The 17,407-nt window shown below is 32.8% G+C and overlaps 1 protein-coding gene across 2 annotated transcripts in view; it reads right to left on the bottom strand.

Annotated features, from left to right (window-relative positions):
* Window positions 1–17,407, bottom strand: part of LOC120425567 (sorbin and SH3 domain-containing protein 1) — a 181,632-nt gene that overhangs the window by 139,350 nt on the left and 24,875 nt on the right. For both annotated transcript variants that reach the window (XM_039590188.2, XM_039590195.2), the window contains exon 2: window positions 1,685–1,738. In XM_039590188.2, the coding sequence (XP_039446122.1) occupies window positions 1,685–1,738 (54 nt within the window). The remainder of the gene's footprint in view (window positions 1–1,684; window positions 1,739–17,407) is intronic.

The raw sequence follows: 17,407 nt of genomic DNA, 5'->3' as shown, positions 1-17,407 counted from the left end.
TCCCATATTTTCTAATGCCACTATTTAAGAAACTTATATTCAACTTTCAATGCTTAAAAATAAAACATTTGTGAAATTTTATAATATTTTCGAAACATTATTTCTGAAAATTTTGGAATGAAGACTAACATTTCAAATGGGCCGAAAAATTCACATTTATGATTTTTTTGAAAAAAATGCCCGCTTTTCGGGTTTTAACCAATTTTGGTTGAAATGCTCAGAAAATATCATCTATGTTTATTTTCAAAAAGTGTCCTTCCACACCCATCACAGAAAAAATATATATTTGAAAAACTGGTTGATCCGACCTTTGATTGCTGAGATATAACCTTACCAAGAATTTAAATAACAACAAAATGGGAATTCTTGAGAAATAGCAAAATTAAACTCTAGTTTCACGGAAAATCGAACATATCTACAATCGTCACCCTATAACCATACAAGGCTTTATACATTTTTTTTTTCAAAAATTTGTGTCTTGGGAAAGGATTTTAGATCGATTTGGTGTCTTTGGAAATGTTGTATGTATTGGTTATTAGTGTCCAGATAAAATAGTTGAACTTTAGAAAAAAACAATTTTTCTAACCTTTTGTCACTAAAAATCCCATTCCCAAATCCGTATGGGGAAAAATTTAGGCATCGAGTTACCTATATATTAAAAAAAAAAATTGAGAAAATCTAAATTCAGGCATTAAAAATTGAACATTCGGCCCTTTCGATATTTCAGTCATGATTTTAATTTTTTTTGATCTAATTACAAATTTAGAATTTTAAGACCACAGATCAAAAAACAAGTATAAGTTTTGAAAAAAAAGTATTTAGATTCATTAATATTTTGTAAGTTTGTGCCAGTAGTTTAAGTGTAATAATAATAAAAGCTGTTTTTGGTACTTTTTGCATACAAAACTTTGACCAATATTTGCACTAACCCAAAGTAAAAAAAATGAAATTGTTTAAGTAAATCGCACTTGCACTCATCGTTAAAACAACAACCATGTACATTTTTGAGTGTGCAGCTTATTTGGGTTCAATTACCACGACGAATGGGCGTAAGGATGGCAGCTCTTTGTTCTACAATGTCAATGAATACTTTTTTTTTTGGCTATAGTAAATGGTTGCAAATATCGTTAGAGAGATACGGCTGACACAGTAGTAAATTGAAAAACCTTTTGTAATTATGTATTTTGAATTTTTGATTTCCAATTGTGTTTTTTAAAGGGTTCATGATTGAACTGCAAAACTAATATTATCATTCAATCCAAATTAATTTAAAAAAATCAACTTATTAAAATTCAATCATCGTCGTTCTCATTCACTCGATAAGTAGTTCCTTTCTAAAATTCGAATTATTTGAATTAATATTCAACTCAGCATCATCGGTTTTGATTGACGTTATCGTCGCACACTGATTAGCATATGAATACACACCGCTGTGAAGAATGTAGCAAAAGTATCAAACCACAATCGGTGCATGGGGATTAAAGGGGACGATAGAAAGAAAGTTGGCATTAAATGTCCAAAATTTGGAAATATTTTTAATGTAACTTACTAATAAAATTTGAATTCATTAAAATTCATGAGTTGAAAATAATTTTTAATTAGTAAAATTTCAATTAGAAAAAAGGAATTGATATTGAAACTGAACTATTCATGATTGAATGTTTTTCATTAGGATGCCACTTACCACTATCGTCGTACAGACTTTCCCCTCTGGAGTTGTCGTCTGTTGATTGACTTTCTGAAAAAAGGCAATAAAAACAAACATTTCAATATGAAGCAAACCAATTAATCATCAATTTGCACACGTAATTAGCATCGCTGATCACAACAAATGATAATAACTTGTGGGAAAACATTTATTACACTCCGTCGCTCATTTGATCCCTTACGTTGCGTTTATTTGGTTTCAAATTGAATTCCACACAATAATTGAAATGTGATTAAATTTACAGGATCTATCAGCAAATGGTGCAGTGACTAACGGAGGCTTGTGGTAGAATAATTTACTGGAACAACATTTGCATGTTTATGTGTTACGGACCTCCCGGCTGTGGGCCGGGCTTGTCTGATTAATTTTACAATCCGGTAACCCCTCTCGTTGATGTACAGTGTGTGAACAAAAAAAATGGAAACATTTTCAGGCGGATCATTTTCCAGCTGGACTGTTGAACCGTGTAATGATAAATTAAATTAATATGATTATTTTCCAATGAGCTCGCCTCGCATTGTCAATCCCATTAAAGGGTAGGAAATGAAATTATGACGAATTATTTCGAGTGCCAAAGGCACACACAAAAAATGCCTGACAGATTATTGCGTTTATTCGAAAGATAAATATTCATTCCAAATTTGATTAAAATACGAGGAGACCCAAAAAAATAAGGCTTGCTGCATTTCAATTATGAATCCGAACGAAATGTTGCGAAAAATGCTGCTCACTTGCGAACGATAACAGCAGGTGAAATTTTAATCGAAATCACATTAATATTGCAAACGCAGACCGAAATATTTTCGGTGACATCTAAAATAGCATTCCGGTGGGGCGGAGATAAGCGCAAGCATAAATTTGTAGTGATTAAAAATGAACGTTTTTGCTGTTGGCAAAACTGCAATGACACTGATAACACTGTCTGCGACGTGGTCAACATAGCTTTTTGTTATAAATTTAAATATTTTCCACAGTGTAGCTGCATGATTTAGAGAAAGGTGCAAACTGGAAATGAAGTTAAGGGAGGGGCACTGTCCTCGTGCATAGCTAAAACATGTTGTGCAATAATAATGCGATTTTAGCTATGTGTTTAATTTTCATAAATAAGCTGGGGATTGTAGATTGGTGCATCGAGGGGGGTAACATTTTTTAACTCTGCAAATAAGATGTTAGTTAAAATTATGTTTCATCCAGTTTTTTTTTAAATTATTTCTTCATATTCATAAAAAAATAATAAAGTTGAGTGGTGTTAATATTCTACAATGATATCAATCAAACAATGGTACAAAGCAAGAATGTCAATTTAGTAAATGCTTGAATATTTAAATATTTATTCACGGTGATCAACTTTGATAACATTTTTATGAGTACAAAGTATCAATGGAAAAACATTAAATTAATTAAACTTACCGTCATCAGGAGTGACATTGGGTCTTGGGGTGAGATTGGGTCATACAAATTTCGGCATTTTTATATGACCAAATCTCTCCCCCAGACCTACTGTCACCCCTGATGACGGTTTCGCATAAGATTATTGATTAGATATGGGTCATTCCATCTGAAGCGGAACAGCATTTGAAAATTACCCTCTCCGATCCTGCTCAAATTTGGCAGGGCTGTTGATACTATCAAAACATGCAAGAATCCCGAATTTCATCCAAATCGGATCACCCCCTCCATTTTTGTACCTCCCCAAAAAATCGACTTTTTGGCGATTTTTGACCAAACCTCCTAGTTTCAAACGGCGATAGCTCAGGAACCACAAATCTTAGAGGGTCGGTCTTAGACTCAATTTTGAAGGAAATTGGACGTAGAATCCATTTCCGTGATCAAAATTTTGATTAATTTATTTTTTCTACCTGTATTGCGCAATTGAAAACATTAAACGGCCGTATCTCAAAACACCCCAACTTATTTTTTTGATTTGACCTCACCATCGTGTTCCCCGGCCAATTTTACATAAGAATCACTTATCGACTGAAATGAATATGTTTCGTTCCAGAGATATCGAATTTTAAAGTTTTGCGTTTTCGAGATTACCTACATCAACTTCATTCGCCGCATCTGCTAGAAGCACACAGGCGGGCTGATCAATAACTGCTACCTGGTAATTTATTGAAATAATATTTCAAGATTAAATTTTCAAAACAACCTATCCCTCATGGGTTTCCTATGCAGATAGGACCTTTTGAAAATTTAATCGTGATTTCATCATAAATAATCTTTATCAAATTGGGCAAAAATTAACTGTATAACACTTTAGGAAACTGGAGTTTAATCGCGAATGTTTATCTGCTCAAAAAAATTAATGAAGTGAATTTCTGTGCTAACCCACAGGACAGAGCAATAACGAACCACAGAAAAGGGCAGAATTGAATTCCGACGGAGCGAGCAGGAAAATGCAATTAATCTTGTTAGTAACACTGAGCAATAAGTGCACGATATATTATTGAGTAAAAAATATGAATTAAAATGAATAAAATTTGTTGATACGTTGTACTCTAGTGAAGGACGATCACAAGGAGTAGGAAAAGGATTTTTGGAAAGTATAAAACTGAAAAATGTAAGAAAATCACAAAGTTTGATCTGCTGCAAAACGTCTAATTCCCCAAATTTAGTTGCGATGATTTCGACACCGTCCGAACAACAGTGTTTTTTTTCTTCTACCATTCTTGGATTCTTGGAACACAATACGGCTGCTGTCCTCACGTATAATGTTTTTTTTAATAAAATGTACCTTGACCAAAATCATCTTTTAATCAAATGGAGTTGGCTCACAATATACAAATTGATTTAATATGATCAATCTTTTAAACCATAAATCAGATTTGCCAAATTATGGTAAAGTGTCAATAATAAACTATAATAATAACAAAGCAGGTTTTGGGGTTTTTGCTGAATGGCACTATTTTGCTACCGCCTATGATAAAGGCCCTAGTCATGGCCTCGGAGGTATTCTAAAACGGTTAGCAACTCGTAAAAAAACGGTGCATTCAAAATAACTCAATGAATATTCCTTTCACAAAAATAGATTGATCAAGGTTGGGGAACAGCAACTAATTCCAGCGTTCCTCCAATGTTGCCATATCAGCGCTTTGGCATTCAATTACAGCTGATTAAAAGCGTTTTCAACTGAAATCGAGTAATAAATAGCTCAATAAGAAGTGAACAAGCAAGTTTCTCTCAAAAGTTTTGCAAAATTTGTTGTTTAAATAGTGAAAATGAGCAAATTGGACGAAACTAGGAGCGAGGACTTAACCTGCCAAACATACGAGAATTTCCCCTATTAGCCATTTGAATAAATATTTGCGTAAAATTATAAAAATATAAATTAAATTAATCATCTCCCAGAACACCAGGTAGCAGTTATTGATCAGCCCGATGCGGCGAATGAAGCTGATGTAGGTAATCTCGAAAACACAAAACTTTGAAATTCGATATCTCTGGAACGAAACATATTCATTTCTGTCGATAAGTGATTCTTATGTAAAATTGGCCGGGGAACACGATGGTGAGGTCAAATAAAAAAAATAAGTTCCCACTTACCATTTTCAGACTTTCAATAAATTTCAACCAATTTGATAAACCTTTTGCTAGCAAGATATCTTCGTGACCTCGAATGGCATGAATTGGTATATTAAATAGTTTTAATTCTCCACTTCTAAGCCATTTGCATTAAAAAATAGAATTAAAAAATCCTATGAATTCAGAAGCTCAATTGTTGTGCAACAATGAAGCTGTCCACATGTATTCTCGTTCTGCTATCCATTTACCCTCTACAATCCAACCCCGCTTCTAGACGGGATTCGATTTAAAAAATCGCCAAAATCAAATTTTCAAACAATTTTTGATCCTTAAAAAGCGCTGAGCAATTCCCTACCAAAACCGGAAATGGATTTTTTTTTATTTTTTTTTATTTGGCTCAAACTTTGTGGGGGCCTTCCCTATGACCAAAAAAAGCTATGTTGTTTCATTGGTTCACCCATACAATATTTGATCCATACAATTTTGGCAGCTGTCCATACCAAAATAGTACACAGCTGTAATTTTTGATTGAATTTTTTGATCATTTTGGTGGCTTGGGCAAAGTTGTAGGTATTGTTGAGGACTGTTGAGGAAAAAAATGGTACACGGAAAAAAAATGATTTTTTTATTTACTTTTTTTTTACAAAAACTCAATTTCCCAAAAAAAATGATTTTCGAGATTTTTTGATATGTTTTAAAGGACAAAAACCCGCAACTTTTGAGTCATAGAGAAGTATGGTCAAAAAATCTGCCGGCGAGTTATAATTTTTTTTAAATAGTAATTTTTGGAAAAAAATTGAATTTTATGCAAAAAAAATTGAACTGGTTTTTTTATGTAAAATTAAATTTGCAATCGAAAAGTACTTAATAGATTTTTTGATAAAGGGCTCCGTTTTCAAGATATAGCCACCGAAAGTTTGATTTCAGCGAAATATTTGTAGTTTTTCGATTTTTTAAAATAGTGACCATGAGTGACCATTTCTGAAAATATAGCAACTAATAGTACGATTTTCAATGTTAAAACATGAAACATTCGTGAAATTTTTCGATCTTTCGAAAACAATACTTTAAAAAAAATTGAATATTCAAATATTCAATATTGCGCCCTTTTGAAATGTTAGTCTTGATTAAAAAAATGAAAATATTGCATTGAAAAAATCTTTGAGCGAGTTATGAATTTTTAAATCAATACTGATTTTTTTAAAAAATCGAAAAATTGGTCGTAAAAATTCATTTTTCGATGTAAAATCAAATTTGCAATCAAAAAGTACTACAGTGAAATTTTGATAAAGTGCACCGTTTTCAATTTAAATCCATTTTTAGGTGACTTTTTTGAAAAAAAGCCGCAGATTTTATTTTTTTTTAAATTAGTGCACATGTTTGCCCTAACTCGCCATAATTCGCTCAAAGATTTTTTGCACAACCTGGAAATTTCTGAAAAGTTGGCATTTGATGTCCTCCCAAAACATATAAAAAATTTAAAAAAATAAAAATAGTGTTTTTTTTTTGCAAATCAAGTTTTAGTGGCAAAAAGTTAAATAAAAAACTAACTTAATCCACCTATGTGGTTGGTGCCTTCCTCACTCTTTTCCAACAATGGGTGATATGTGATATGATGGGTTTGCACAAAAAAAAAAAAAAAAAACGAAGTTGACTTTATAGCTGTCGGCTAGTACCAACCACTAGTGTCTTCCTTTTTATCTACAAGGACTTTGCCACCCTGGGCTCCTAAGTGTTTGAGTACGGCACGGAGCGACGGCGCCGGATACCCATATTTACACTTAGAATATTAGAGCGCCCGCCGCGGGATTCGAACCGTCGACCTCTGGATTGTGAGTCCAGTGCGCGGTCCAATTGATCCACACGGGCACACAAATTTCGTCTAATTTCGTTAAGTTCCGGAACACAAAAAACACACATATCACTCAAGGGCTCATAAGTGGTATCATAAGTGGTCATAGCTTGAGACTGGGTTGCCAGATCTTCAATGTTTTGGACTCGTTGGAAAGGTCTTTCGATTATCTAACCATCGGTGGGTCGGATGATGGATCCGGACATTGTTTACATACATTTAAGTGAGTTCCGGCTACAAAAAAAGTACATAAATATCACTTTGTGGTCAGAACTCGAGACATGGTTGCCAGATCTTCAATGTTTTAGACTCGTTGGAAAGGTCTTTCGATTACCTAACCAACGATGGGTCGGATGATGGATCCGGACATTGTTTACATACATTTAAGTGAGTTCCGGCTACAAAAAAAGTACATAAATATCACTTTGTGGTCAGAACTCGAGACAGGGTTGCCAGATCTTCAATGTTTTAGACTCGTTGGAAAGGTCTTTCGATTACCTAACCAACGATGGGTCGGATGATGGATCCGGACATTGTTTACATACATTTAAGTGAGTTCCGGCTACAAAAAAAGTACAAAAATATCACTTTGTGGTCAGAACTCAAGACAGGGTTGCCAGATCTTCAATGTTTTAGACTCGTTGGAAAGGTCTTTCGATTACCTAACCAACGATGGGTCGGATGATGGATCCGGACATTGTTTACATACATTTAAGTGAGTTCCGGCTACAAAAAAAGTACTTAAATATCACTTAAGTGGGCATAACTCGAGATTGGGTTGCCAGATCTTCAATGTTTTGGACTCATTGGAAAGGCCTTTTTTATTACCTAGCCAGCGATGGGTCGGATGATGAATCCGGACATAGTTTACATACATTTAAGTGAGATCCGGCTTAAAAAAAGTACATAAATATCACTTAAGTGGTCATAACTCGAGACAGGGTTGCCAGATCTTCAATGTTTTGGACTCTTTAGAAAGGCCTTTCAATTACCTAACCAACGATGGGTCGGATGATGGATCCGGACATAGTTTACATACATTTAAGTAAGATCCGGCTTCAAAAAAGTACATAAATATCACTTAAGTGGTCATAACTCGAGACAGGGTTGCCAGATTATCAATGTTTTGGACTCGTTGGAAAGGTCTTTTAATTACCTAACTAACGATGTATAACATGATGATGTTTGGTTCAGTTTACTGCCATTTATTCAACTTCCGAAAATATGCGAAAACACATTTTTATACATAACTTTTGAACTACTTATCGAAACTTCAAACAATTCAATAACACCGTATGGGACCCTAAACCAAGTCGAATGCGACTGGTTTGGTCAAAATCGGTTCAGCCAGTGCTGAGAAAACTGCGTGACATTATTGGTCACATACACACACACATACACACACACATACACACACACATTCTGAGTCGATATGTATACATGAAGGTGGGTCTAGGAGCTTTTAATAGAAAGTTCATTTTTAGAGCAGGATTATAGCCTTACCTCAGTGAGGAAGGCAAAATCACCAAATTTTTTTTACCGTGTATCATTTTTTTTTCAGTGTAGTCCATATCCATACCTACAACTTTGCCGAAGACACCAAATCGATCAAAAAATTCCTTCAAAAGATACAGATTTTTGAATTTTCATACATCATTTTTATATGGCCAGCTGCCAAATTTGTATGGAAAATTAAATGGACAAACTAATGATGCAAAATGGCTTCTTTGGGCATACCGAAGGCACCAAAAAAGTTTCAGTCGGATTAAAAAATACAAAAATTAAAATTAAAAAAAAAGGTCGATTTCGTAGAGAACTGCTCATTAGAGCATATAAAATATTTTTATGTCACTATTTTTAAAAACTCGAAACTGCAAATATTTCGCTTAAATCAAACTATCGGTGGCTACATCTTGAAAAAGAGGCATTTTATCAAAAAATCTATAAAGTACTTTTCGATTGCAATTTCAATTTTACATAAAAAATAAATGTATGAATTTTGCGATTTTTTCCAAAAATCACTATTTTTTCAAAAAATCATAACTCGGCGGCTGATTTTTTGACCACATTTCTCTATGGCTCGAAAGTTGCGGGTTTTTGTCCCCTAAAACATATAAAAAAATCTCTTAAATAAAAAAAATACGTTTTTTAGGAAATTTAGTTTTTGGAAAAAAAGCTTATGAAAAAAATGGTGTACCTGTTATTTCTTAATAGTCCTCAACAATACCTACAACTTTGCCTAAGACACCAAATTGATTAGAAAATTCAATCAAAAGTTACAGCAGTTTGAACATTTACGTACCATTTTTGTATGGACAGCTGCCAAAATTGTATGGAGACTTGTATGGGTGAACCAATGATTAATTTTGAGATAATGCCGTGCACGTTTTACACGTTTATGAATCTGAGTTCAAACCATGCTGAATATTTGTTAATTGCCATCACTGTCACTTTTCGCTCCATTTTAAGTCTGTCTCTGACCACAATCTCAGATCGCCGGTCAGACTCCTCGGTCCTTAATTCTACAACCAGGAAGAGCAACCGAATCAAATTAAATTCAACGAGCGGGATTATTCGCCGGATAATCACCATCGTCAACGATAACATCATCCAACGACCAAACTTCCGCTTTAATCCAGAGCTCGTCTTCATTTCCCCAACCAAGGCACGTGGCAAATTTATCCGGACGCAAATTCCCTCTTCCTCGATTCTCTCAAAGGTCCCTCCTGTTTACGATAATGTCACTTGCGATGACGATTTCCGGTGAAAGTTGTCGTATTCCTGGCTTCTTGACTGTGTTGCTTTCAAGCTGGGTAAAATAATAAATGATCGAAAAAAGAGTAACCGAAAAATAACACCGCCGAAATTCAATCTTTTGTTTCGCGGAAAATGCTCAAATATCAGCAAAATAAAAGTATGTATAAGTCTGCGTACGACACGTGCAAGTTTTCGAGGATAACGAAAACATTTGCATTCGTCTGGCTGAGAGTGCTTCCAAGAAGAAAGAAGCAAAATGTTGATACCGCGAGACGTTCGCGAGATATTGACTTGTCGTTGTCTCGAAATAAAAATAAAAAAAAAAATTCGGAAAACGGCAATGCATAAATGTGTTGTTCGGCGTTTTTATGACACTTGGGAAAATTTGCTGGAACGATTTTCATTCAAAACGAACGCTTATCGCTTCACTCACGGTGGGACGGTGACAGCCTATTCGGTAAAGGCGCGCGCGCCACACTTCGTGCGCACCCGAGTTTGAATCCCACTCAAATATTTTTTTTCCTTCCGTGCATGTCATGTTTCCACCTAGAAAAACATCGTCTTTCATTGTGTAAGCACGGGCCATAAAATGTTTATCGCGCGTTATGTGTGCTTCCCCGGCTGCCCCTGGATGTATGCCTTGCCGAGAGAGCAGAGCTAAGACGCTGAAATGGTGACGTTGATGTGCAAACTACACCACTAACGGCAGCAGCAGCACCAGCAGGGAAACTTCGGGAAAAGGAAGACGGATTTGATATGCTAATACACGGTCGCAGTTTCCGGCGTGGAAATGTGTCAGGAATGGCGACGGTGTCGTGAAATTTTGTGATATGCTATGTTTATTTTGCTTTTGCTTTTTTTTTTCGAGCGAAAGAATAGCATCTTTAGGAAATTGAGATTGCCATAAAGGTGGCGTTTTGCGGGGATTATCTGGTTTAGGTGGATGAAAGTATAATGTTCCATAATGGAATATGCTTGTTTTGCTTTGTTTTATGAGACAAAAGCTTATTTTATTTGATTGAAAAGGATAATGTTGCATTAACTTCAATCAATCCTCGGTCCCAACCTGGTCTCAGCACCTAAAAGGACCTAATAAAAAATAAGTTAAGAATAAAATAAACTTCTATCATGTAAATTATTATTTAGAATTTATTCACGATAATAATTTAACAATCACTACAATTTCACTGATTGCAAAAAGTTAATGAAAACCCGAAACTCTACCTCCAAATAGATACAGGGAAACAACCCTTTTTTCTCAAAATTTAAGCTTAATTTTTTCTAGCATATTTTTTTTTAATTTTTAACGAAACCTAAAGATCAGGTAAATTTGTTTTCGGAATCTTTTTATTGATGGTTAAATATTTGTGAAATATGTAATTTAGAGATTTAAAAATACTTCAAAACTGAAATAATGCAAAAAGAAATCGTTTGTTTGGCAGCTTAAGCACTCGCCCCTAACTCCATTCAAGTTGTCAATTTTCACTATATAAACAACTTATTATGTAATGTTTTTATTTTTAAGTTATTTTTTTTAGTTTTTAGTTCTTAGTTTTAAGTTTTAAGTTTTAAGTTTTAAGTTTTAAGTTTTAAGTTTTAAGTTTTAAGTTTTAAGTTTTAAGTTTTAAGTTTTAAGTTTTAAGTTTTTAGTTTTTAGTTTTTAGTTTTTAGTTTTTAGTTTTTAGTTTTTAGTTTTTAGTTTTTAGTTTTTAGTTTTTAGTTTTAAGTTTTTAGTTTTTAGTTTTTAGTTTTTAGTTTTTAGTTTTTAGTTTTTAGTTTTTAGTTTTTAGTTTTTAGTTTTTAGTTTTTAGTTTTTAATTTTTAGTTTTTAGTTTTTAGTTTTTAGTTTTTAGTTTTTAGTTTTTAGTTTTTAGTTTTTAGTTTTTAATATTTAGTTTTTAGTTTTTTGTTTTTAGTTTTAAGTTTTTAGTTTTTAGTTTTTAGTTTTTAGTTTTTAGTTTTTAGTTTTTAGTTTTTAGTTTTTAGTTTTCAGTTTTTAGTTTTTAGTTTTTAGTTTTTAGTTTTTAGTTTTTAGTTTTTAGTTTTTAGTTTTTAGTTTTTAGTTTTTAGTTTTTAGTTTTTAGTTTTTAGTTTTTAGTTTTTAGTTTTTAGTTTTTAGTTTTTAGTTTTTAGTTTTTAGTTTTTAGTTTTTAGTTTTTAGTTTTTAGTTTTTAGTTTTTAGTTTTTAGTTTTTAGTTTTTAGTTTTTAGTTTTTAGTTTTTAGTTTTTAGTTTTTAGTTTTTAGTTTTTAGTTTTTAGTTTTTAGTTTTTAGTTTTTAGTTTTTAGTTTTTAGTTTTTAGTTTTTAGTTTTTAGTTTTTAGTTTTTAGTTTTTAGCTTTTAGTTTTTAGTTTTTAGTTTTTAGTTTTTAGTTTTTAGTTTTTAGTTTTTAGTTTTTAGTTTTTAGTTTTTAGTTTTTAGTTTTTAGTTTTAAGTTTTAAGTTTTAAGTTTTTAGTTTTTAGTTTTTAGTTTTTAGTTTTTAGTTTTTAGTTTTTAGTTTTTAGTTTTTAGTTTTTAGTTTTTAGTTTTTAGTTTTTAGTTTTTAGTTTTTAGTTTTTAGTTTTAGTTTTTAGTTTTTAGTTTTTAGTTTTTAGTTTTTAGTTTTTAGTTTTTAGTTTTTAGTTTTTAGTTTTTAGTTTTTAGTTTTTAGTTTTTAGTTTTTAGTTTTTAGTTTTTAGTTTTTAGTTTTTAGTTTTTAGTTTTTAGTTTTTAGTTTTTAGTTTTTAGATTTTAGTTTTTAGTTTTTAGTTTTTAGTTTTTAGTTTTTAGTTTTTAGTTTTTAGTTTTTAGTTTTTAGTTTTTAGTTTTTAGTTTTTAGTTTTTAGTTTTTAGTTTTTAGTTTTTAGTTTTTAGTTTTTAGTTTTTAGTTTTTAGTTTTAGTTTTTAGTTTTTAGTTTTTAGTTTTTAGTTTTTAGTTTTTAGTTTTTAGTTTTTAGTTTTTAGTTTTTAGTTTTTAGTTTTTAGTTTTTAGTTTTTAGTTTTTAGTTTTTAGTTTTTAGTTTTTAGTTTTTAGTTTTTAGTTTTTAGTTTTTAGTTTTTAGTTTTTAGTTTTTAGTTTTTAGTTTTTAGTTTTTAGTTTTTAGTTTTTAGTTTTTAGTTTTAGTTTTTAGTTTTTAGTTTTTAGTTTTTAGTTTTTAGTTTTTAGTTTTTAGTTTTTAGTTTTTAGTTTTTAGTTTTTAGTTTTTAGTTTTTAGTTTTTAGTTTTTAGTTTTTAGTTTTTAGTTTTTAGTTTTTAGTTTTTAGTTTTTAGTTTTTAGTTTTTAGTTTTTAGTTTTTAGTTTTTAGTTTTTAGTTTTTAGTTTTTAGTTTTTAGTTTTTAGTTTTTAGTTTTTAGTTTTTAGTTTTTAGTTTTTAGTTTTTAGTTTTTAGTTTTTAGTTTTTAGTTTTTAGTTTTTAGTTTTTAGTTTTTAGTTTTTAGTTTTAGTTTTTAGTTTTTAGTTTTTAGTTTTTAGTTTTTAGTTTTTAGTTTTTAGTTTTTAGTTTTTAGTTTTTAGTTTTTAGTTTTTAGTTTTTAGTTTTTAGTTTTTAGTTTTTAGTTTTTAGTTTTTAGTTTTTAGTTTTTAGTTTTTAGTTTTTAGTTTTTAGTTTTTAGTTTTTAGTTTTTAGTTTTTAGTTTTTAGTTTTTAGTTTTTTTATTGATGATTTAAACCCTTAACTAGAAAAGTAACATTTTCAAAGCTTAAAAAAATTGTTAATGATTTTACTAAGCAAACCATTTCATTGGTCCTAGTGTATGGAAAAAAAGAAGAAAGGAAGAGGATAGACAGATTTGAAATTGTTATTTCTTTACCTTTTTTTTATCTTGATGATGTGGAGCTTTTGTTTTTCCATCCACCTAATCATGAGTTCAAAAGCTTTCGCGCAAAAAAGCGGTGTTTCGTTAGAAAAACAACAACAAAGAACATTTCCAACCAGCACCTTCGAATGGACGCACGTTGCAGGTGTGAAAAAGGGGCGAACAAAAACATCACCCACTTTTACATCCCCCCTGTCAGAAAACTTGTGTGTAAAAGCTTATCCACCACCACGCAGACCGAGCATGTTTATGCTGGTGGAGTAATGAAATTTTGTAAACGCCTGAATGTATGCAACGCGCGATGGTCGTTTCGTGCGTCGCGACGCGCACTTGGAATGAACGACATCGCGACGCCGCCGCCGACGTTCTTCGTCAATTTGAGTGAAGCAAACACGTGCACTCGTACACGTTGATGGCGGTGATGATAGTGACAGATACTGGCGTTTCTCGTGCGGTGTTTGGTGCTAAAACGGCCGGTTTTATGGATGTATTGACAGAGCATTAAAAGCGAGCTGACAAGGCTGTGTGTTGCACTATTTGCATTTATTTTGATTATCTTTACTGCTTTCACCACACTTGCAAAGTTCATTAAATGAGTTTTGCTTGTGCAAAATAAAAGAAAATATAAAGGGTTTGAAGTGAATTGATTAAGTGTTATTAAATATATTTTTTAAATTATTTTTAAAGATTTTGTTGAATTTCAACTACAGAACCAACAAAAATTTGTGAATTCCGTCACTTCGATTTTCTATGTGGAAAATTTATTTCCATTTTATTTGAGGCATTGAAGTAAGAGCTTATTACTATTTTTTATATTCAAACAATCTATTAAACATGAACGTGTTTATAACGACTAGCCAAAATAATAATTTTCGCCGTAATCCAGTACATGAAAATGCAACTCCCGCATTTCGGAAGCCAAAATTTTGTGTTTCCCTCAAATTTTAAATCCACTGCACTACACTCAAAACTGGGCAGCGCTAATCCGAGAGAATAATGGCCTCGAGACGAGAGAATAGTGATACCATTTATGGTCACAGAGAACACGGCTCGAGGTGGGCGAGAGAATTATTCTCTCGAGGTTCATTTGCAAAAAAAAGTTCGTCCTATTTAAAGGAGGTTGATTATACTATCCTTGTTGCTAAAGTGTATAAACAAAGCAGATCTACAAACATTTAAATACCACTAAATGCTTTAGATCTCCGTTCTCTCTCCAGCATAACAAAACTTTCATTCAGCTCATAATTGTCACCAATTTTGACAAAATTTCGTTCTACAAATGCCACATCCGTTAAAACAAAAAAAAAAAGTGTTGGCTGCGGGAACCGTATCAGAGACCTTTGACATACTAACCCAATGACTTAACTGCCTAGGCCACCACAGCTTGGTGAACAAGGAGTGGTCAGATGTTGATGTATGACACTTGTTGGAGATTTATTGTTTCAATTAACGAATGAACTCATTTGTTATGGTGGTGTGAGTTGGTAGCATTATTCTCTCGATTTTGGCGCTGAGCCCTCAATGAATTTTGAGGGAACGATTCTCTCGACTCGGAATTTTGGGTGTAGCATCCAATGATCTGAACCACAAATATACACCACGAAACAACGTCCGCAGCTTCATTCCAAAAGCTCCCAAAAAGGCTCAATTTCTACCCATCCGAAAGTGTTCATTAGCAGTAGAAGCAGCTCGTCAGCAGGTGCAGCCAGCACATTTCGCGGTATTCTCGCGAAACATTACGGTCGTCGAGTTTATCAAACTTTAGTCAGGTGTGTCGACCACCAATCCCCCTCCCCCGCCCCCTCTCCTTAACCACAACATTACCCATCCATTTTTCAGTGCTAATTTGGTGTAACACAATCGTTTGTTAGCGAATTAGGAGGTTGAACTGCACAGTAAAAATTAGCTACGTAATTTTACTCAGAATTACATCAAACTAAAATTCTTCTGAATGTCACATTTTCAACAGTGCTTCTGTACCCATTTTCGGGGGGAACCACCAGCTTGATGGACACTAATGCTATGCAAAATTGGGCATTGGCCACCTAGCCCGAGCGTCCAACAAATATCCAATCAAGGACCACCAGCTGGGAACATTATTGTGGACTAGTGGCGTGATGATGCTCACCGGTTACGGGTACCGACCGCACAAATTTATCTTTTTATGGCACACACCAAACCACAAGTTTGAATAGAACACCTACTTTCGTTTGGTAATTGTACCGTTCAGATCAAACTGATGTAATTTTCTTTTAAGTGGTTTCTATTCAATTTATAATAAAATTTTTGCAGAAACTTAAACAATCTTTTTTTTACAAACCTTTCACCAACGCACTTTTTTGCACTCCAAAAATCGTAACTTTGATTGAAAACTTCCTCGTTGACCCGGTTTCGCGAAACGTCCACGCTATCCCTCACTAAGCACAAACCCACTCTCCGGGAAGGGGCAAAATTTCCTCGAACCGTCGCGAAATTCCAGCTTGCGTCGAGCCGCGTTCCGACCCAGACTGACTGACAGCCGCGGACAATGTTTGCATTCATAAGTGACTCTACTCCAGGAATTCCCTTGCCGCCAGCGGAGAGGCCATTTGTGTCAGCAGCTGGCGAATCTTCCGCGCATCATTCATGCGCGAAAAACAACAAAACTATTTTTCCATTTATGAGTCGGCTCGTTAGAGGAGATTATTCTGGCGGATTTAATGTGGTTCAAAAGAAGATCGATCGTCAACGTTGAGTTCGTTACAACCACTAAAAATATTACCGTTTTCTATCTAGGTCAACCGACGTGCGGAAAAACGGTGAAAAATGCCAACGCTGCGAGATTTGGATATTAAATTGTAGCCGAAATTCACCTTGATTATCGTACCGCATTGTTGAAGGCCTTTGATGACACTGGTATTTTGGTCTTTTGCTCTTCGAAGCGTGAAGTACGACTCACTAGACTAGGCGAACGAATGCGAGCTCAGCTTTACCAGAAATGATTGCCACAATTTGAAGTTAAAATAAAAGTTTTGTTAAAAATATATTTAATTGAAAAAAAATAACATGAAATTTCAAAAATATTTGAAACCACACAATTTCGCTTAAAAATTATCTTCTTAATTTAACATATTTCGGTAAATGTTTTGCAAGGTTGTTAATCAATAAAATTTTCGTCGATAATACTATCGTCGATGACCATTATCGTTATCGTCAGGACGACAACGATAATCTATCGTTATCTTTATCATTATTTCGATAATTCTATCGTCGATAATAACTCCATTTTTAAAATCATTCTAAAATCGATTAATTCAACCATATCATGTTAAATTTTCAACGCTTTCACAAAGAATATATTTTTTTAAAAATATAGTAAGTTTCAAAGTCTAAATATGTACTCAAAATTGTTCACAAAAAACTGTATTTTTTCGAAAATACTTCAATTTTCATAGTTTTCTAGATGGGTATCAAACGAAACGAATTTTGTATGTTTCTTTCACTTTCATTCCCCCTTTTTATCGAGCTTGGGAGTTTAGGTGTTAATAAAATATTTTTGTAAAATACTTTAATTTTCACAAAATACTCTTTTTTTCTAAAATACTCAAATTTGTGAGTTTCTTTATTTTTATTAAAGTAGTTTTGTAAAATACAAAAAATTACCCAAAATACCGTATTTTTTTGAAAATTAGGCCGTTGCAAATATTTTTTTAAGTTTATGTCCCTCGCCTCTGACCAAAGTGGCAAAGGGAGGGAAGGGGGAGGGGGGGTGGCAAAAAAATAAAAATGT

The sequence above is a fragment of the Culex pipiens genome, chromosome 3 (assembly GCF_016801865.2).
Source record: "Culex pipiens pallens isolate TS chromosome 3, TS_CPP_V2, whole genome shotgun sequence".
Taxonomy (NCBI): Eukaryota; Metazoa; Arthropoda; class Insecta; order Diptera; family Culicidae; genus Culex; species Culex pipiens.
The sequence above is the reverse complement of the archived record's forward strand: the minus strand, read 5'-3'. Positions and strand labels throughout refer to the sequence as shown.